Source organism: Capsaspora owczarzaki (assembly GCF_000151315.2).
Source record: "Capsaspora owczarzaki ATCC 30864 unplaced genomic scaffold supercont2.7, whole genome shotgun sequence".
Lineage (NCBI taxonomy): Eukaryota > Filasterea > Ministeriida > Capsasporidae > Capsaspora > Capsaspora owczarzaki.
The window spans coordinates 1,400,672-1,419,259 of record NW_011887298.1 but is presented as its reverse complement, the minus strand read 5'-3'; the positions used below and the strand labels follow the sequence as shown (position 1 = coordinate 1,419,259).

General features: G+C 51.8%; 6 protein-coding genes across 6 annotated transcripts; 4 read left to right on the top strand and 2 right to left on the bottom strand.

Moving 5' to 3' along the window:
- Positions 1–33: 33 nt before the first annotated feature.
- Positions 34–2,922, top strand: CAOG_04922 (hypothetical protein). The gene is made up of 10 exons (XM_004347623.2): positions 34–65; positions 171–450; positions 614–769; positions 868–918; positions 1,004–1,123; positions 1,228–1,308; positions 1,393–1,488; positions 1,578–1,946; positions 2,068–2,523; positions 2,611–2,922. Coding segments are annotated over exons 1-10 (1,836 nt in total). The 5' UTR covers positions 34–63; the 3' UTR covers positions 2,836–2,922.
- A 44-nt stretch (positions 2,923–2,966) lies between these two features.
- CAOG_04921 (hypothetical protein) lies at positions 2,967–5,200 on the top strand. The gene is made up of 7 exons (XM_004347622.2): positions 2,967–3,147; positions 3,329–3,793; positions 4,002–4,212; positions 4,361–4,475; positions 4,567–4,692; positions 4,772–4,892; positions 5,016–5,200. The coding sequence occupies exons 1-7, from the start codon at positions 3,007–3,009 to the stop codon at positions 5,097–5,099; spliced, it is 1,263 nt and encodes a 420-aa protein (XP_004347672.2). The 5' UTR covers positions 2,967–3,006; the 3' UTR covers positions 5,100–5,200.
- On the bottom strand, positions 5,126–7,242 carry CAOG_04920 (hypothetical protein). Its single transcript, XM_004347621.2, has 3 exons — positions 7,212–7,242; positions 6,501–7,057; positions 5,126–6,321 (listed from the first exon to the last, which is right to left on the bottom strand). Exons 1-3 carry the CDS (start codon positions 7,217–7,219, stop codon positions 5,276–5,278), a joined length of 1,611 nt encoding a protein of 536 aa, XP_004347671.2. The 5' UTR covers positions 7,220–7,242; the 3' UTR covers positions 5,126–5,275.
- A 262-nt stretch (positions 7,243–7,504) lies between these two features.
- CAOG_04919 (tyrosine-protein kinase transforming protein Abl) lies at positions 7,505–11,939 on the top strand. Its single transcript, XM_004347620.2, has 17 exons — positions 7,505–7,528; positions 7,964–8,050; positions 8,142–8,225; positions 8,307–8,390; positions 8,462–8,545; positions 8,811–8,894; positions 8,990–9,073; positions 9,158–9,241; positions 9,335–9,418; positions 9,513–9,596; positions 9,668–9,751; positions 9,852–9,935; positions 10,012–10,095; positions 10,343–10,417; positions 10,494–11,301; positions 11,425–11,500; positions 11,580–11,939. Exons 1-17 carry the CDS (start codon positions 7,524–7,526, stop codon positions 11,825–11,827), a joined length of 2,223 nt encoding a protein of 740 aa, XP_004347670.2. The 5' UTR covers positions 7,505–7,523; the 3' UTR covers positions 11,828–11,939.
- A 697-nt stretch (positions 11,940–12,636) lies between these two features.
- Positions 12,637–14,208, top strand: CAOG_04918 (hypothetical protein). The gene is made up of 2 exons (XM_004347619.2): positions 12,637–13,340; positions 13,465–14,208. Exons 1-2 carry the CDS (start codon positions 12,810–12,812, stop codon positions 14,155–14,157), a joined length of 1,224 nt encoding a protein of 407 aa, XP_004347669.1. The 5' UTR covers positions 12,637–12,809; the 3' UTR covers positions 14,158–14,208.
- A 125-nt stretch (positions 14,209–14,333) lies between these two features.
- Positions 14,334–16,717, bottom strand: CAOG_04917 (hypothetical protein; the record flags this gene model as incomplete). The annotated part of the gene is made up of 10 exons (XM_004347618.1): positions 14,334–15,256; positions 15,321–15,490; positions 15,550–15,621; positions 15,687–15,758; positions 15,825–15,896; positions 15,968–16,039; positions 16,111–16,182; positions 16,249–16,320; positions 16,392–16,463; positions 16,527–16,717. The coding sequence occupies 10 exons, from the start codon at positions 16,715–16,717 to the stop codon at positions 14,334–14,336; spliced, it is 1,788 nt and encodes a 595-aa protein (XP_004347668.1).
- Positions 16,718–18,588: the final 1,871 nt, after the last annotated feature.

Below are 18,588 nucleotides of genomic sequence, written 5' to 3'. Positions count from 1 at the left end.
ACTCAATAGTAATACTGAATGAACACTTCAGTCTATTTTTGTTGTCTGAGCAGTTCTTGGTCAATGTATGTCTATTGCTTGTTTTCCATTGAGACGACCTTTTCCATCATTCTCACTCTCACTCTCACTCTCACTCTCACTCTCTCAATCTCAATCTCGCTTGCTCGTAGGTCTGCGACGTCCTCGCCCGCGGCGGCTGCGGCGATCGCGTCTGCAATGGAGGTCGCTTACGGCCAGCGCGTCTCGCTCCCGTCCCTGATCCAGGCAACCCCGTCGCGCCTGCCGCCGTCGGGAAGCAGTCCTGCCGGCAGTCAGCACAGTTTCAGTGCACTGGGCGGAGCGGCGAGCACACACACGCCGGCACAGCGCCAGCAGAGCTCGACGCCAATGGCCGTTTCAAGCGCTTCGCCGTTTCAGCCAGTTGCAGCTGCAGCCCAGCAGCGAGATGCGGTAAGAGGCTGGTACACTCTGCTAGTCTTGGGATGCGGTCAATCTTGATGATTGTCAGTGCTCGAGTACCCAAGAGCACTTTGGGCGCCAAAGCTCGGCTTTTGACTTGTACGCAGTGCTGTTTGTCAACTCACGCTCACGATCACGCTGCCTTCTATTGCAGAGATTGGTGGAACAGCTTGCGGAGCGTGCGGAAGTCACTCGATTGAAACTCGAGCTCATTACGGCGCAAGTGCGCGTGAACGAACTTGAGGCGGAGCGTGCAAAGAACTCGAACAAGACCGACCATCGCGTCGACACGCTGCAGCTTCGTATTCAGGTTTGTGTGCCGATCGTGAATGGTCTGGAAAAGGAGCTGCGATCGTTTTTTCTGCTTGCCATAGTGTGCGATTGGCTGACAATGTGCTTTGGATCCAGGAACTCGAACAACAACGGCGATATCAAGCAGGCGAATTCGAGGAATTGCAGGTGCGCCTCTTTCAGCTATATCTGCTTACTCTATGAGGGTCATACTTTTGCTCAATCTATCTGCTTTGTTTGATTGTGTTGTCAGCGGTTGCATGAGACAGTCGTGAACGAGCGAGACTCACTCCGCAGCTCCAAGGATGCCGAAAGCGACCAATCCCAGACCGTCATTCGCAATCTCGAAATGCAATTGATGCAAGCACAACAGGCAAGTATCCCAACAGATTCACAGCTCAGACCGAGCAGGGAATAGTTTTGCTTGACGAGCCATCGCGTCTCATCAACCCTTCGCCCTTGTTCTCCCATTTTCAGGCATCGCTACGCACAGACCCGCGGGTGCATCAACTCGAACAAGCTCAAGGTCAAATTCGTCTGCTTCAGCTCGATTGCGAGGTACAGTCGCTTAAAAAATCAGGTGCTGGTCGAAACCCCCCCCCCACCACCACCACTCTTTTCACTCACTCCGAATCACACCAGGCTTTGAAGTCCGAGCTCGAGGGCAATCGAACCAAAATGGAGCAATCTGAGTGGCTGCTTCAAGAGTTCCGGACCAAAGACGAGCGAATCCGAGAAGTGAGTCCCACGACGAGCGATTTGTTGTGGGGAAGAATTGACCACAGCCATCTCATCCTCCAAAACTCTTCATAATTGGAACTTGCTAGCTTGAAACCCAACTCGCACAGGTGCGCGCAGAGGCTAGTCATGCATCAGACACGCAGACAGTCACGGTCAATTTGAAGGAGCAGCTGGAACGCATGACTCGACTCACGTCCGAGTGTTCGCGTTTGACTCGAGAGAACCGCGAGCTTAGTGTTCGTCAGGAAAACGCGGAGGCTCTCAAAGAGCAAGTTATTGATTTGCAGACCCGTTTAACACGGCAGCTTGAGCATGACGAGCAATCCCAAGCCACAATAGCACGTCAAGAAGACGAGCTTGCCATTCTTCGATCGCAAGTCGACAAGCTTGACACCTTGCTTCAGGCCAACTCTTCGACCATGCCCTCGAGTGTGTTGCCGACTGCTCGGGGCGAGGTAAAAAGCAGCGCGAAAGCCTCGTCACGAAAGGACGATGGTTTGTTGGTTATATTTTGTTTGTCTCACATATGTCTTTGTTTTTCACGCTGGGGGTTGGCTTGTCACATGTCTTGTTCAGACTGCGCGCGCCATTGCGGCACTGGAAAGCTCGCTCTCGACGTTGACCGTGAAGCACGCCATTGCCGTTGAGCAGCTCGGCGGTGCAACAGTTGCCCTCAAATCCTGCGAAAACGCCTTTACTTTGCTTCAAGAGGACTATCGCCGCTTGGAGGCGCGTGCTGTCGAGGCTGAGAGCAAGCTCCGCGAAGGCGCTGCATCCGTCCTGTCTTTGCAACGGCGCCTGCAGTTCGTCAAACAGGAGCGAAACAACCTCAAAGACATGGTCGAGACATACAGCAAAGAAGGACCGATGCTGGACAAGCTGCTTGACAAACTCCTGAAGGGCGATCAGTTTGAGCGCGATACCGTTTCGACGATGCGGTATTCACAGCAACAGCGCATCGAGCAGCTTGAGGCGCAGTTTTCCGAGGCTGTAGCACACATGTTCCGCCTTGAGGAGGAGTATGCTGGCGAGGTATGTCGCAATGCGCATAGAGTGAATGCTGCGGACGTTTTTGTAGCGAGCACGTCTGACTAAAAACGCGGTTTTTGTGTGCATTAGATCAACCGACTGAATCTCGCTTGCGAATCCCAGAAGAACCGCATTCTGAGTGTCGACCGAGACAACCACCGACTGTCCTTTGATTTGGAATTGTTAGCCAAGGAAGCTGCCACTCTGCGCGAGCGTACTGGCCAGCTTGCTGTTCAGCCGTACCGCACCCTGACCCAGCCTGCCTCCGATGCCTCTGCCGCTACCTCTACCGACAGTATCATGATTGTTGATTAATCAACGAGTGTGTTGTTTCAATATTTCCGTGGTGGTGAATGCAGAGTTCAGCTATTTCGTGTGATTTCGTGTGATTTCGTGTGATTTCGTGTGATTTCTCTCTCCATAGCAGTCCATTCATTCATTCATTCTTTGTCTTTTTCCATTTCATTCAACACGAGTACTGCCACCATGGATCAGTACATTCGGATGGCGGGCAGCGAGCTCGCTCGGCGCAATGGACTCGGCTTTGGCCAGCTGCTCTCGCTCGCCGGATCGCACCTGTCGCCGTCCAACGCCCGCTTCCGCGGCCAGCTGCTTGACCTCTCTCAGGTCTGTGTTTCCGTTCCAAGCCAAAACAGGGGGGGGGAAGGACGAGAGTGGTTGAGAGATGGCAGACCTCAAGTCCATTGCAATGCGTTTGGCTGCCAGTGCTCACTTCCCAGTCCCATGCTTTTGCCTCTTCTCCTTGATAATCTTGATATGATTTTACACTTGGATTGGCTCGGATCAGCGGCCTGGCGCGTTGCAGGCCTTCTGGGACCAGAACGGGCTCCGCTCTGCCGGCTCGGCCGTTGAGGACAAGTACCAGGACGCCGTGCTGTGGCACCTCCACGCTGCCGGCGCGCTGCTCAAGTACGAGCAAGCAGGAACAGGGTCAGGGTCTCAATCGGCGTTGCTGCAGGAGGCGTACGCGGCGCAGGCAAACCTCGTCAAGAGCGTCCTGCTTGCGCTCAATCGCGACGAGTCCAACTGGATGGTCGAGACAGTCAAGGCCATCACGGTCGATCTGCGTTCAACTGCAATTCGCGCGGACGACGATCTCATTGCCCAGCGGCGGAAACCCGTCAACCGCGACGAGGCCGGTCGCACGCTCATGGAAGCATTCAAAGCATGCAGCGATCGCAACCCGCTCGAGACCACAAAGCGTCTGGGATGCCTCCATGTCGCAAACCAGCTGCTCAAGCTGTACTTTAACGTGAGTGAAGTGTTGCATGTGGACGCTCGGGCAGAGCGACGCAATGAGATCGTTCATGGTCGAACTCTTTGTCGTTGGTGCTTTTGTCGCTCTCTGCGCTTGTTTGCTTCTTGCATGGTGGATGGAATTCATGTGTTAGGCTCACGTTGCTATTGTTGTTATTTCCTTGGGGCTGGCCTTGTCGGTCGTTGGCAAATGCGCGTGACAGCTCAACAACTTTCAGCAAAGCATCAATCTCATCAAAAACGTCAAGGCAGGAGGCAATGTGCTTTCGCTGGATCACTTCCCAGTATCGCACGTCGTCACATTCCGCTTCTTCCATGGCCGCGTTCTGCTGCTGGAAGGCAATTATCTCGAAGCTGAAAAGGAGCTTGGCCTTGCGCTCGACCGATGCCACCGAAATTGCATTTCGCATCGCCGTATGTGGCAGCGCTTGCTGTAGTTGCCTGACGACTGGATGTCGGGAGTTGGATGCGTACTGACGTTGTTTCGTGATGTTGTGTGGGGGGGGGGTTTTTTTGTTTGTTTGTTTGTTTGTTTGTTTGTTTTTTGCTTTCCGCTCTTCAGGTCTGATTTTGCTGTATCTTATTCCAGTGAGACTCTTGCTCGGTCGCATTCCTCAGGCTGCGCTCCTGTCCAAGTATCGCTTGGCGCAATTTGTCGACATTGTTACGGCTGTTCGGTGCGTTGGGTCTTACAACTCGCTCTTTTGCTTGATTTTAGTTTGCTGGAGCTCACAATGTTTGTTGATCACACCCCTTAACTTGTTTCAGGCAAGGCAACATTCGGTTGCTCAACTCTGCCTTGGCGACACACCAAGCCTTCTTTATTAAGCGAGGCATCTATCTTGTGTTGGAAAAATTGCAGCTCTTGTGTATGCGCACGCTGTTCAAGAAGGTGTAAGTTGCTGCATAGCCAATGGACGTCGACTTGCAACTCGCGTCGAGTTCCTCACTTGTTGCGCCTTCTTGGTCTCAGGCATGCTATTCTTAATGATGCTAAGCTGCCCGTCAGCGCGTTCGTCACGGCGCTAAATTGGATGGGCATTGATGCCGATATGGACGAGGCAGAGTGTCTGCTGGCGACATTGATTAGCGAAGTAAGGCATGGATGAGTGTTTTGTTGTGCGGCAAACGGACTTTCTCTCACTTTTGAGGTTTTTGCCTTTCGTCCTTTTTTTTTTATATTGCATGACATTTCTCTCGGCTTCCGTCTCGAGCAGAAACGCATCAAAGGCTACATTGCGCATCAGCGTAACATTCTCGTGCTTTCGAAAAATCAGCCATTCCCGCCTTTGACGTTGTAACTGACAACCGAACGAATGAACATCCGAGGGACTACCATTAAATTGTGTGTGTTCATTTGAGCAAATTAACGCAAAATAGAGCAAAATAGAGCAAAGAGAACAAGAAAAAATATCCAAAACATCCGCAAACACTGACCAAAAAAAAACTGCAAAAACACCAAACACAAAACAATTCACTACTGCGGCTGCTCGCGCGTCGGAGGTTGCACGCCAAGGTTCAGGTACAGAGTCTGGGCAAGCTCTTGGTTTTGTCGCGCCAGGCGGCGATAGTCGTTGTACAAGCCGACCAGATCGGCGATGGTGAGCGCATCGAACTTGGTCACGAGGAACTTTTTGTTGGGCGGGCCTTTGCAATCTGCCGAAAGGAACATGTCAATGTCCACAGAGGGTGCGTTTTGGAGACCATCAGCGGGGCCTGCTGATGCAAAGGATGATGACGCGCCCGCCTGCGAGCTCGGTCTGGACGACGACGCCGACGCCGCGGTCGTTGAAGCTGCTGCTGCAGCAGGTCGCTTTTGTTGCTGCATGGCGGTCATGGCGGGCGCGGAGGCGGACGGCTGCAGCTGGGATTGTAGCGGAAGAACGCTCGTGCTCGAGGAAAGAGTGTTGGTAGAAGGAGCGGGAGCTGCGGCTGCTGGTGCTGGTGTGGGTGCAGCGCGGGGCTTTGGGGGCAGCGACTTTGGCTCAAGATGCGCCGTCTTGGCCATTTCGGCATCAAAGACGGCCGGATCGATTGAAAGCTGCGCAGACGTCACCTGCTGAATAAACGCAACCGCGCTCACGAGGTTGGTAAAGTAGTACATGGGCTCCGAGGTGAGTTTGTCGGGATGGCGGAATCGCTGAATGTACTGGAGATCAGAGTGCAGTTTGACCGGGTTGGCCCTCAACACGACATAGATGAGAATGGGAAGGAACTCGTCGGCGCCAGCAGCAGCGCCCTCGGCGTTCTGCAGGACGTTGTAAATGGTCTTGCAGCAGTTGAGGATGCAAATGAGCTTGTCGCGCGGGGCCTTGTACGAGTTCATGCGTTGCAATTCAGCCATCATGGGCCCAAGGTTGGCATCTGTTATCCGGCCCGGCTTGATGTCCAAGTGCGCCGGCGTGAGAAAGCTCAGTCGGCGAATGCGAATGTCCAGGCACTCGTCCAAGTAGACGTCGGACGACGTCGGGTTGCTGAACGCCGCTGCGTACAGCTTGTGCATGAGGTACTTTTCAAGGCCCTCTGTTGCGGAAGAAGAAGGATCATCACCGGAAGCAACGAAGGAACCAAAAACAAAAAAGTAAAATAAGTTATCGACCAAACAAGCTCGAAACTCTTGCATACAACATCAATCGACACGGTAAAGCAACAACAACACAACCGCCCCCTCCCCCTTTTTCCCCTTAATTTCCCTTTATTACCAATGGCATTGTCGAGCGCTTCGGGACTGGCACCCTTCCAGAGCGGGTGAACGACGAGCTTGCGAGCGGTATTCTGCATGAACAGCTGGACCATCTCGGTCTGCTCGTCGGCATTGTACGGGCGCTCAAGGAAGCTCGTGATGAACACTTTGATCGACTTGACGAGCTCGTACGACGACGGCTGCTTCATCTTCTCCAAAAAGTCCGGGAAGTTGAAGGACGAGCCGGTGAATGGCGAGTAGGCGTCGCTGTTCCCTGCGTCTGCCGCGACCGCCGCGACCGGAGTGGCAGCTCCACTCACAGACACCCCTGCAGGTGCAGCGGCAGCTGCTGCGCTCGGGGCGGGCGATGCCAGCGCGGTCGGAGCGGCAATCGGGTTGCTCGTGAGCTTGGCGGATGTGGTTCCTGAGCCCGCCGTCGCAGCAGGGGCCGCAGCCGCAGCAGCAGGGGCAGAAGCATTGCTTGAAGTGGCAGCAGCAGTCGCCTGGGCGATGGGATCGAAGAGGTCTGCGACGGTCGCTGCTTTGGCTGGACCGCTCTGCATCAGCAACGCAAACCTAAACCCAAAGTCAAGTCAAAGCAAGCAAAGGCGTGAGCTGGGACAAGAAATTCAAATCCTATGAAGAAGCAACGTTGAAAAAGTTGGAAGGAATGAAGGATGGTTGAGGGGAAGAGTGCTTTGGGAAGGGTGGGAGGGAGTTGCTGGCTTACGGATCCATAGGAGCAAAAGTGGGGAAGGAGGGCAAAAGAAAGAAGAGTGGAGCTCTTTTAGAAAGAGAGAGAGAGAGAGAGAGAGAGAGAGAGCAACAAAGAAATATACTGTAGATCTCAATAGGAACAGAGTGGAGGGGTGAAGAAACAGTATGAAGAAACAAATGGGGTGATTCTACTCACTTCACTTCAATACAGCAGCTCGCTAGCCATGGTGCGAGACAGCACTGATCGCATATTGAAGCAATGCCTTTACTTAATCTATTTTGCTCAATCGTCACTCTTTTTTTGTTTTTGATCTCGCTGCTCAGAATGGGGTAACAACAGCTGCGAATCACAGCGCATTTGTGCTTTCCCCTCACCCCCACCCCACTTCGAATTCTCCAATATCCTGTTGTTGCTTGTGGCCTGCCTTACAATGACTGATGCTGATGCTGGTGGTGGTGGTGGTGGTGCTGCTGCTGGTCGGACGCGGTCATTGTTCTCACCCTTGGTCATCAAATCCTCCAACTCTCAACCACACTCACTCAACCACCATGTTCCAGCTCAACCTCCCTTTATTCACTTTCATCAGTGCTCGGGATTGCTCGTGTGCGCCCGCGATGCGTGCGTGTGTTCGTGCTCGGTTATCCCCGACACAAATCCAATGCCCTTAAACTTTTGATCTACAGTGTCGGATATGTTATATGTTGTTGTAAAGGTTGCTGCTGAGCCGCATTGTATTGAATTGCTGGGCTGAACTTGCTTGCTAGAAACGCGCATTCAAAGTGGTACAAATCGGCGAGCAAGAAGCAACGCAACGTGTACGACCAGGCTCGTAAGGCCAGAGGTGCTTACAGGTAGGCACAGCATTACTTGAGTATACTTGGACTCGATGCAGCCATCAGACAACGACTAACCCACAAAGATCGATGAAAAATTGAACACCAGTTTGGAAAACCAGCAGATTGGCGATGCTGAGGCGCAGGCGATCGGCGAAGCACTCCAAGTGAACTTGGCGTTGACCGAGCTCAAGTAAGTGGCTCAGAAACAAACAACAAAAAAACCAGTCCTTGATGCATGGTTGTGGATCTCACTCACCAACCGAGGGGACAGGTTGAGGGTGAATCAGATTGGCGATGCGGGAGCTCGAGCCATTGCTGGAGCGCTGGGAGCGAACAGATCGCTGATCCTTCTCGAGTAAGCAGCAGCAGCAACAGCGCTCCTTTTGCAAACATCATTCCTGCGTGTGCTCATTGTTTGAATGACAGTTTGTTTAGGAATCAGATTGGCAGTGCTGGCGCGCAGGCGATCGGAGAAGCACTCAAAACGAACAACACTTTGACCAAGTTCTAGTAAGCATGGCGATTCTGCTCGACGCCAATGTCGCGCTCGCTCTCTCTCTCTCTCTCTCTCTCTCTCTCTCTCTCTCTCTCTCTCTCTCTCTCTCTCTCTCTCTCTCTCTCTCTCTCTCTCTCTCTCTCTCTCTCTCTCTCTCTCTCTCTCTCTCTCTCTCTCTCTCTCTCTCTCTCTCTCTCTCTCTCTCTCTCTCTCTCTCTCTCTCTCTCTCTCTCTCTCTCTCTCTCTCTCTGCCACAATTGCTCACCACTCGAGGGACAGTCTGAGCGACAACCGGTTGGGTGACGCTGGAGCTCGTGAGATTAGTGAAGCTCTGAAAGTAAACACCAAGCTGGCCGGAATCTAGTAAGTGTGTTTGGAGCTGTGTGTGATTGAGTTCTGTTGCCGTTCTCTCGCGCTTATTTTCGCTCACACGGACTGCTTCACCACTCCATTGACAGTCTCAATGAAAATCGTATTGGCGATGCCGGAGTGCAAGCGATTGGCGAAGCGCTTCGAGTGAACAAGACGCTGACCAAGCTCGTGTGAGTAGCAGCTCTGTTGTTCAATCTTGCAAAGTGGGACAATTTGGGGCGGATCACGCTGCTGACGATACCCGCCGCCAATAGTCTGTCTCACAACCAAATTGGCGATGCTGGAGCGCGGGCGATTGGTGATGTCCTTCAAGTAAACCGGACGTTGACCAGTCTTGTGTGAGTTTTGCTTTGCGACGTGGCCTGCTGCTGGCTACGTGCGCGAAAATTGGCAGTTTTGCTGGCCACGTTGCTCATTCAGTCGAGCATCAGCTTGTGGACAAACCAGATTGGCCCTGCTGGAGCGCAGGCAATTGGCAGAACGCTTGCAACGAACACGACACTGACCCAGCTCCAGTGAGGGTTTTTGCTCTTTTTTTTTTTTTTTTTTGTGATCGAGAACTCGGAGATTTCCGTTGTTCTGTCGTGTTTCTCACCAGCCTCGTGACAGTCTGTCCAAGAATCAGCTTGGCGATGCAGGAGCGCAAGCGCTTGGTGAAGCAATGAAAGTGAACCGGACGCTGACCCAACTCGAGTGAGTTGTGTTTGTGTTTTCGTGACTCGGTGTGCAGAGGCTCGCAACGTTGCTCACCACTCTGGTCTCAGTCTGCACACGAATCAGATTGGCGATACTGGGGCGCAAACAATTGCTGACGCACTCAAAGTGAACAGCACATTGGTCGAGATCTTGTGAGTTGATTGCCAATTTTTTTTTTGTTTGCTGTTGAAGAATTGTGCGATTGAGGAAGGAAACTTGGACAGTCACGTTTTCTCACAACGCAAATGACAGTTTGGACACCAATCATATTGGTGATGCTGGCGCTTGTGCAATTGGCGAAGCGCTCAACGTGAATCGAACGCTGGCCGAGCTCAGGTTTGTGATTTGTTTTCCCGATACGCTCTGGGTTGGAACGATGTTGAGAAAATGGCTGACTATTTTTTTTTTTCAGTTTGAAAGAAAATCAGGTTGGCGATGCAGGAGCGCGGGCAATTGGTGACGCACTCCAGGTGAACAAGACTTTGACCAAACTCAAGTGAGCTTTCTGTTGTTGTTGTTGTTGTTGTTGTTGTTGTTGTTGTTGTTGTTGTTGTTGTTGTTGTTGTTGTTGTTGTTGTAGTTGTTGTTGTTGTTGTTGTTGTTGTTGTTGTTGTTGTTGTTGTTGTTGTTGTTGTTGTTGTTGTTGTTGTTGTTGTTGTTGTTGTTGTTGTTGTTGTTGTTGTTGTTGTTGTTGTTTTCAATGGTGATGCATGTGATCAAACTGACCATCCGCAACCCAAAAGTCTGCAACGGAATTTCATTTCCAGTCATGGCCTTTCCGCGTTGAAGCAGACAAAGAAGTCAACCTGTCAGCTCGAGTATGCGTTTCTCGCACTTTGAACGCAGGTCCTATGCATCGACCAAAAGACACTCATTTGAATTTCACCCAAACAGACTGGCCGACCAACGCACTGCTGCCGATCGTATCGGAGGTGGCCCTGACAGAGTCTACGAAGCTGTTCAAATGCCAAGCAAAGGCAAGCAAGCAAGTGCAACAACAACAACAACAACAGCAGCAACACAAAAACAACCAGAGTACGCGGCTCCGAACGCGTACGAGGAGATGGGAGAGCCTCCCGGCCAAGTTATTTATGACTATGCATGCGTCAATGTGGCCGGGCGGGACTCGCGTTATTTACGCGAGCAGCTGACAATTCTTCGCAACCTCGGCAGCGGCAACTTTGGCGACGTGTCGCTGGGGCAGGTGCCAACCAGCGCGTTGCCTCCGCGTGCCCGCGAGCTCTTCGCTGCCAGTTCCCCACAGTCGATTCTCGTTGCGGTCAAGTCTCTCCATGCAAAGGCTGACGACAAGGCTCGCCGTGACTTTGAAAGCGAGGCAAAGATGATGGCCCGATTTGTTCATCCAAACGTGGTGCAGCTGTTAGCCGCGTTGACCGAATCGGAACCCCATCTTGTGCTGCTCGAGTATGTCATGTATGGCGATTTGCGCTCCCTGCTGAAAAGCTCCAAGGAAAAGTCCGCCATGTGGTCCAGCAATGAGCAGGTTTATGTGATGCGTCAGATTGCCCTTGGCATGCAGTATCTTGGTACCCTGCAGTTTGTGCATCGCGATCTTGCCGCCCGCAACTGTCTAGTTGGGTCTGGAATGGTGGTCAAGGTTGCCGACTTTGGCCTCTCTCGCGAGCTCACCGACGAGTCGGATTATTATCGCATGCAAACCCGTGGCAAGCTTCCCGTCAAGGTAACAGGAGGGAGGGAGGGGGGTTGTCTTGCGCGCAGATTGCCTTGGGTTTGGAGACAAGGTGTTGGAGGAGTTGCTGGTGTTCACGTTGTGATGCGATGCTTTTTTTTGTTTGTTTTGCAGTGGATGGCTCCCGAATCCATCAGCTTCCGCCGCTTCACTGTTCAGTCCGACGTGTGGGCGTTTGGCGTAACTGCCTGTAAGTTTGATTTGGAGGGTAGGTGTAAGAGCATGGGCAGATGTTTCTGACTTGCAACCCTCTCGCTGATTCGGTTTAGGGGAGTGTGCAAGTTACGGTGATAATCCGTACGGCAGCTTGGCTGGAGGGCAACTGTTTGAATACCTTCAAGCTGGCAATCGACTTCCGATTCCTGATGATTGTAGTCCAAAGGTTTACAATATCATGCGAGCGTGCTGGGATGCCGACCCCGACCGGCGTCCGTCCTTTGCAGACCTTGCCGTCCAGCTACAGACCCTCCAGGACAACTCGGTGGTTCGGGACATTGGGTTGATGCTGGTGAATTAGAACTCAGAGATGCCGTGGCTTTGTTGCATGCAATACGTTGTCCAGCAGACTGACAATACAAGCAGAAGCAGAATCGGGGCAAAGTGCTCAGATTTGGACACGCAGTTTTGCTCACACGACATTGGAAATCCAAAGTTGCTGTCATTGGCGATTTTGAACGTATCCAACACACACACGTACGCACGCAAACACGACTTCCATAGATCTACACTCATGCTGACATCACACAGACAGCTGAACAGATCTCTGGTTTTTGGGTGCGGTTTTTTGTTTTTCCTCCTCCAGTCCAAGCGAGCTGAAGTCTCGCACTTTTTTTGCGATTTCTGCACCTGTATAGGCATGGTTGGAAAAGGCTGCACACATCCACGCGGAGGGGAGCGGGTACAAAAAACACAAAACCCCAAAATGCCCACTTCCAAACTGGCAAGCGACGGCATCCGCACCCCGCCCAATCCTCCTCGGCGAATTTCTGAAATGAGCATCATGATCACGCGTGCTGTGAATGTCGCCACTCGTCAAGTCTTTGTCTCAGATGCCAGCACCCTCGGCCGAGTGGCTTTCAACCAAAAAGTACGAAATTTCGCACTTCCGCCTCGGTTTGCTGCGGTGGGCATGCTCTATGCGAGTGTATGATGTGTTTGTATGTGTTTGTGTGTGGTTGCGCGCACACGTGTAAGCTTGGTTTCAACCACATTATTTGTTTGATGATGATGATTGTTTTGTTTGTTGTTGTTTTGGGTTTTTTTTTTCCCCAAACCGCAGTATTCTCGCACTTGCGCCGTCTCGCACTTTGCTCCGCTCTTTCCGCCCCTATTTAAACCCTCGCACAAGTGCCAAATGCAAAGCCCAGTCTTCTTCTTCCCATCCCGGAATCTTCCACCGCGCCGTTCCCTTCTTTTGCCCTGAGGTTTCATCCACACACCAAAACTCGGAAATCTGAACTGTCCGGCCTCTTCCCTCTTCTGCAATTCTTTGTACAAAAATGTCAGGCACACACACGCCATCCGCGGCAACTCCAGCAGTTTCGGGATGTCCCGTCATGCACCACGGCATGTCCAGAGGCAACATGGCCGTCTGTCCGGTGACTGGGATGAGCGCCCCGCCCACGCCCAACCGGAGCCGATCGGGCTCCATCTCGTCCGTCTCGTCGAGCACATCCCAGAGCTCAGCGCTCTCTGCACATTCTGCACTATCCTCGCGGTCGACCACAAGCTCCATGTCGGGCATTTCGGATCTCGGACCCATGCTGTCATCGCAAATGCTGGACTTGTTGCGGCACGAAACGCGCGACGCCATCCAGTCAAGCTGGGCTCTTGCGATTCAAAAGCACGACGATCACGACGTGACGCCCGTGGCCACCTTTGTTAACATTCTCTTTGCCAAGCTGTTCGAGGTGTGTCCCGAGACGCGGCTCGTTTTTGGTCACGACATGGTCCGCCAAGGCAAATCGCTCAGCTCGATTCTCACCGGCATGCTCGAGTTTGTCGTGCATCCCAAAAAGCTGCAAAGCCAGGTAAAGGACGAGTGAAAGAAGTGTTGTTGTTAATGATGATGATGATGATGATGATGATGATGATGATGATGATGCTAATGCTGCTGCTGCTGGTTTGCTCAACCGTGCACTTGATTTTTGACAGGTGAAACGACTGGCACACATGCATGTGGGACTTGGCGTAACGCCAGACATGTTTGAAGCGTTTGGATTCTCGCTTCTGTACACAATCAGAGTTCGAATCGGCAGCGCATGGAACCAGCAAATCGAGCGAGTCTGGGTGGACACGTACGGCGGTGTGAGCAACATTTTGAGTCAGCACATGAGCCACATCACCCTCGACGCCAACGACATTCCATCCTGGATGGTCAGCCGGTACCTTGAGCACCACGCTGTCATGATGGCGACGTGGAAGGAAGCTACGGATGCCGACAGCGGAGAGCGCGTGCTGAACGGATTTTTCACCAGGTTGCAAGTCAACGACCCACAAGCATCGCACATTTACGAAACAGCCGACGCACGCATGCGCAAGGTGATTATCTGGTCTGCCGTTACCAAGATCCTCGACTGTCTCGAAAACCCACGCTCGTTGCGCAAAGAGCTCAAGCCACTCGCGCAATCGCACGCACACATGGGTGTTACGCCACAGATGATTGATGCGTTTGGTACTTCACTCTGTGCTGTCTTGAAGGAAGTCCTCCAAGAAAAGTATACGACCGAGGTGGACGTCGTGTGGCGTCGGTGCTTCCGCCTCTTTGCTGCGCAGTTTAGCCTCTCTCTGGAGCGGTACTCGAAGAGTAAGAACAAGAACGGCAAACAGGCCTGTGTTATTTCTTAACACGTTGGCCAGCAGTTGTTGTCATGTTAATAAATGGTTTTGAAAGATGGACTTTTTGTGTGTATTCAAAACGTGCTTCCATTCTTTTCAACGACTGTACTGTACTGTGGTCGAACAACAGTCGAAATCTCGACGGCGTACGTGCGAACAGCACAAAAACCAACAACGCACGTTTGTTATTTTGCGATCGTCGCATAGTCGACAGTCCCATCCTGCGTCGAAGGTACAACAGCGATCGCCGCGTAAGCGGTTGGTGAGGACGCAGGCGGCACACCAACGGACGAGGGGCTGGGCAGCGAAGGATTGGCGTACTCGACACCGCTGGTCGTGGCTTTTGTTGCACTGGGTGCAGACACAGATGCTTCGGCATACACCAGTTCGGGCAAACCCGCAGGAGCCTGGGGCTTTGAACCAACTTGCGCGTACAAGGCGTGGTCGCCGCCGCCTCCGTTCGCGAGCAAAGCATTGTAGGTAAGATTGACCACGCCGACGTGACCCACGGACTGGCGAGACCGATCGGTGCCAGATGTTGCCTTGCGTCCTTTACGACGGCGAAGAGCCACCAACAGCACAGCCAACAAGAGCAACGCCCCCACGCCACCAATCACGCCGCCAATAATAGGCCCAGCTGATGCATCACTTGACTTGTTTGGAGCGTTGGATGCAGCAGATGCGGCTGATGTCTGCCATGCAGATGAAGCGCTGGCAGCTGATGCAGTCGCCTGTGAGGCGATTGCAGCTGAGGATGCAGTAGCGATGGACGCAACGGAAGCCGAGAGGGCCGAGGTAGCGGAAACATCAGAAGCGACAGATGCGGACACTTGTGATGCAATTGAAGCTGAAGATGCAGTAGCGAGTGAAGCAACGGATGCCGAGAGCGCCGAGGTCGCAGAAACAAGAGACGCTATCGAGGCAGATTGCGTTGACGCCACTGAGGCGACGGAGGCGATGGAAGCGAGCGGAACGCAGGATCCACTCATGATGCCATAACCTTCATAGCACTGCGTGCACACAGTAGATGAAGCGCAGGTCGAACAATTGATCTTGCAACACGCACTGGACCCAGCGGCATAGCAGGTGGCACAGACTGTATCACACTCTACATCGCAAATGTCAGTGAACGATCACGTGGGGATTGCATACCAGTCGCGTTGAACTCTTACTGTGTGGTTCCGATGCACTGCCGTAGGTGCTGGGCGGAGCGACAGAGTTTCCACCAAAGGTAAAGTTGTTGGGGGCCAGATATGGGTAAGAGAACGACAACGCCAAGCCATTTGGCAAGCCCTTGAACAGACCAGGCGGTAAAGTCGTGATAGGATTATCGTTCAAAGTCCTACGTGTATCTTGAGGTGAGAAGGGATTCAAGAACGTGCAGCGAGAGTTCCTGCTTACAAACTGGTCAAACCAGTGAGGCTTGTAAATGCGGTTGCGGAAAAGCCAGTGATCTGGTTGCTGTGTAGTTGTCTGCAGATAGAGTCGCCAACGAGTGAGCCGTTTGCGTTAGATTCGTCATGGCTTTTCTTGCTTACAAGGTAGTCAGCGAAATCAGACCTGTGAATGCATTTGCAGATATGCTGGTGATCTGGTTGTTGGACAAATATCTACAGACAGAGTCGCCAGCGAGTGAGCCGATTGAGTGTGATTCTTCTTGACTTTGCTTTGCTTACAAGAAATTCAGCGAAATCAGACCTGTGAATGCATTTGCAGACATGTTGGTGATCTGGTTGTTGGACAAATGTCTACAGACAGACAGACAGTCGCCAACGAGTGAGTCGTTTGTGTTGGATTCGTCATGGCTGCGCTTGCTTACAAGTAATACAGCGCAGTCAGGCTTGTGAATGCGCTTGCCGAAATGCTGGTGATCTGGTTGTTGGACAAATCTCTGCAGACAAAGTCGCAAACGAGTGAGCAGTGTGGTTGTGATGATTCTTCCTGTCTTTGCTTGGTACTTACAGTTCACCTAGCGCAGCCAGGCCAGTGAATTCAGTGGAATCAATGCGAGAGATTTGGTTGCTGGATAGATCCCTGCAGATAGAGTCGCAAACGGGTCAGTCGTCTATGTTTGATTTTTCATGACCTTTGTTTGCTTACAATTCCAACAGCGCAGTCAAGCTTGCAAAAGCAGTGGCGGGAATGCTAGTGATCTGGTTGCCATATAGCACCCTTCGAACAGCAGTGTCGCAAATGAGTAAGATGGATGTGCCGGATTCTTCCTGTCTGTGCGTGGTGCTTACAGTTCAGTCAGCGCGGTTAAGCCTGTGAATGCGTTTGCGGAAATGCTGGTGATTTGATTCTCCTCCAAATGCCTATCGACCATATGCCAGTCAGGATGAATGCTTCAATTCAAAAGGTCAATGACAACCGCTTACAAGCTCGTTGTGGCGGCTGGGAAATCGGTTGGAATGGCCGACAGAGATGAGCCACGGCAATCGACACTCGTTAAACTGCAAGCGCACACGCCGCCAGTGCCACATGCATTGGCTGCTTGTGCGAACTGGGCGTGATAAATCACGCAAAGCAGCAAAAGCAGCAGCCCAACAGCGACACCTTTGGTTGCCATCTTTGAGGATCTGCGTCAGAGAGACATTTACAGTACAAAGTCAGCTTGCATCGCTTTCACCCCTGGCTCGCGTGCAATGTCACTATGCTGGAAAGCACGTTGTGTCTGTCTGGGTGGTTTGACATTGAGCATTGTCCCCAAGCTGGAGCGAATGGCAGATCATTCCCACGACGGGTTACACGAGCTCAGCAATTTCGTCTGCCCTGCCTTCTCTCTCCTCTTTTCCCCCCCCCCCCGCACACGCTCTCCATGATCAGTCCCATGCTGTCTCTGTTGATAAAGTGCGCTTCCAATAGAGCGGCGGAAAGAGACGACCGCATCAGAACTGCAAAAGTTGTGTTTTTTTTTTGTTTTTGTTGTTTCGGTGTTTTTGGCTTGCTTGTTTTGGTTCAATAGCGAACATTTCAATACCAGCCGCAGAGCCCCGCTGCACCCCCCCCCCCGGCTCCCTGACCTTTCTTTTGCTTTGAATTGATTGTCTTGTGGCAACAGATATTCTCAGAGAGCGAGAGACATCGAAAAAGAGTGCAGGACCGCAAAAAGAATGTGCTGGTGAGTCAATCACACGCAGACTCACCAGACACCTCCCACTTCGACTCGGTGACCCGCTCGTTGGCCGACTTTCGCAACGCGGCAGAGATCGCTTCAATCAAAACCGAGAACATTGAGAAAAAGAGGGGATTGTTGGTTGGGGCTTGGGGATGATTGACTGAGGAAGCGAGAAGGGGGGATTGTAACAAAAACAGGTCGACAAACAACAAACAAAAACAGAAACAGAGTGATCTGGATCAGCGGTCGATCGATCAGCAAATGTGTTTGTGATTTGGTCATCCTGACGAGTCATCTGTTTGACTAGAACAGACAATCATGCGAAAGCAGACAAAACAGGCAAAAATCAGAGTCAAACAAAACCGGGAATCGTGGCGAAAGATCGAGCCTGATCCTGCTCCATCCCCGTTGTGGTGTTTTTGAGCTTCTAAACCAAACTTTCAAGTTAAAGCTTTTTCACTGTCCCATACGAGAGTGGGGTATTGTAGTTGCATGATTGAGCTTCTGTCGCATCTCTAGCTCTCTGAAACTCACAAACCTCTCTCGTTCATCCATTCAAAGCTCAACTTTTGCAGCGCGTTCATTTCTTCTTGAAAGCATGTCTCGCTCACCCATATCGAAAACAAAATGGAGAGCACAACTTGAACGATTCGGGGTTTTGTTCCGGGAAACCGTTGTCACTCGCTGGTTTTCGTCCTCCAACGACAGCTACAAACGTGCCTTCGAGTCGATCGACTAGCTCATGTGATGTGCATAGCAAGGGCAATATCCAGACAGAGTATGGCAGCTCCAGCGAGACCGAAACCAGTCGAAACAAATGAAAATTTTCATTGCCGATTGACTAACCGTCCACCGCACGCGACTGTAATTATTTCAAGAAGGCATCACTCTGCCAAACATAGCAAACATGCGCCAAAATTCAATCACCAATATATTGATTAAGCGCAAAACGCGTATTACATTTCATACATTCATTTCCGAAAGAACGAAGCTCGAGCATTACACGGGTCGCAGCATACGTCCGCGCGACTCGACGGCCATTTTGAAAATACCTGCAACAGCTGAATCCAGTCTCTGATTGCCACAAAAATTACATGAATGGCTGAGAAATCACTTTTTCCATTGTTTATCGAGAGACCGGCGCACCGCACGCGATTCGAACTGGTCTCTAGAGGCGGCTGAATACAGTACCTTGACAGCACTTTTGGAAGATTAAAGTTTTTTTTGAAGCGGCCCACAATTGCCGCCAAAGTTCCAAATTCCAATTCTAGACTTGTAACCATGTAGATTGCAGCACTATTTTCTACTGAGAATTGATACAA

Bases quoted from the DNA above. Each gene is read 5' to 3' on its own strand.
- CAOG_04920 (XM_004347621.2), bottom strand. The intron at 6,322-6,500 runs GTAATAAAGGGA...CTTCCGCAACAG, and splicing joins AGCGCTCGACAATGCCATTG to AGGGCCTTGAAAAGTACCTC.
- CAOG_04921 (XM_004347622.2), top strand. From the start codon at position 3,007: ATGGATCAGTACATTCGGATGGCGGGCAGCGAGCTCGCTCGGCGCAAT. The intron at 4,476-4,566 runs GTGCGTTGGGTC...AACTTGTTTCAG, and splicing joins GACATTGTTACGGCTGTTCG to GCAAGGCAACATTCGGTTGC. The intron at 4,693-4,771 runs GTAAGTTGCTGC...TCTTGGTCTCAG, and splicing joins CGCACGCTGTTCAAGAAGGT to GCATGCTATTCTTAATGATG.
- CAOG_04919 (XM_004347620.2), top strand. The intron at 9,074-9,157 runs GTGAGTAGCAGC...CGCCGCCAATAG, and splicing joins AAGACGCTGACCAAGCTCGT to TCTGTCTCACAACCAAATTG. The intron at 10,418-10,493 runs GTATGCGTTTCT...TCACCCAAACAG, and splicing joins AAGTCAACCTGTCAGCTCGA to ACTGGCCGACCAACGCACTG.
- CAOG_04918 (XM_004347619.2), top strand. From the start codon at position 12,810: ATGTCAGGCACACACACGCCATCCGCGGCAACTCCAGCAGTTTCGGGA. The intron at 13,341-13,464 runs GTAAAGGACGAG...GATTTTTGACAG, and splicing joins CCAAAAAGCTGCAAAGCCAG to GTGAAACGACTGGCACACAT.
- CAOG_04922 (XM_004347623.2), top strand. The intron at 1,309-1,392 runs GTACAGTCGCTT...GAATCACACCAG, and splicing joins TGCTTCAGCTCGATTGCGAG to GCTTTGAAGTCCGAGCTCGA. The intron at 2,524-2,610 runs GTATGTCGCAAT...TGTGTGCATTAG, and splicing joins AGGAGGAGTATGCTGGCGAG to ATCAACCGACTGAATCTCGC.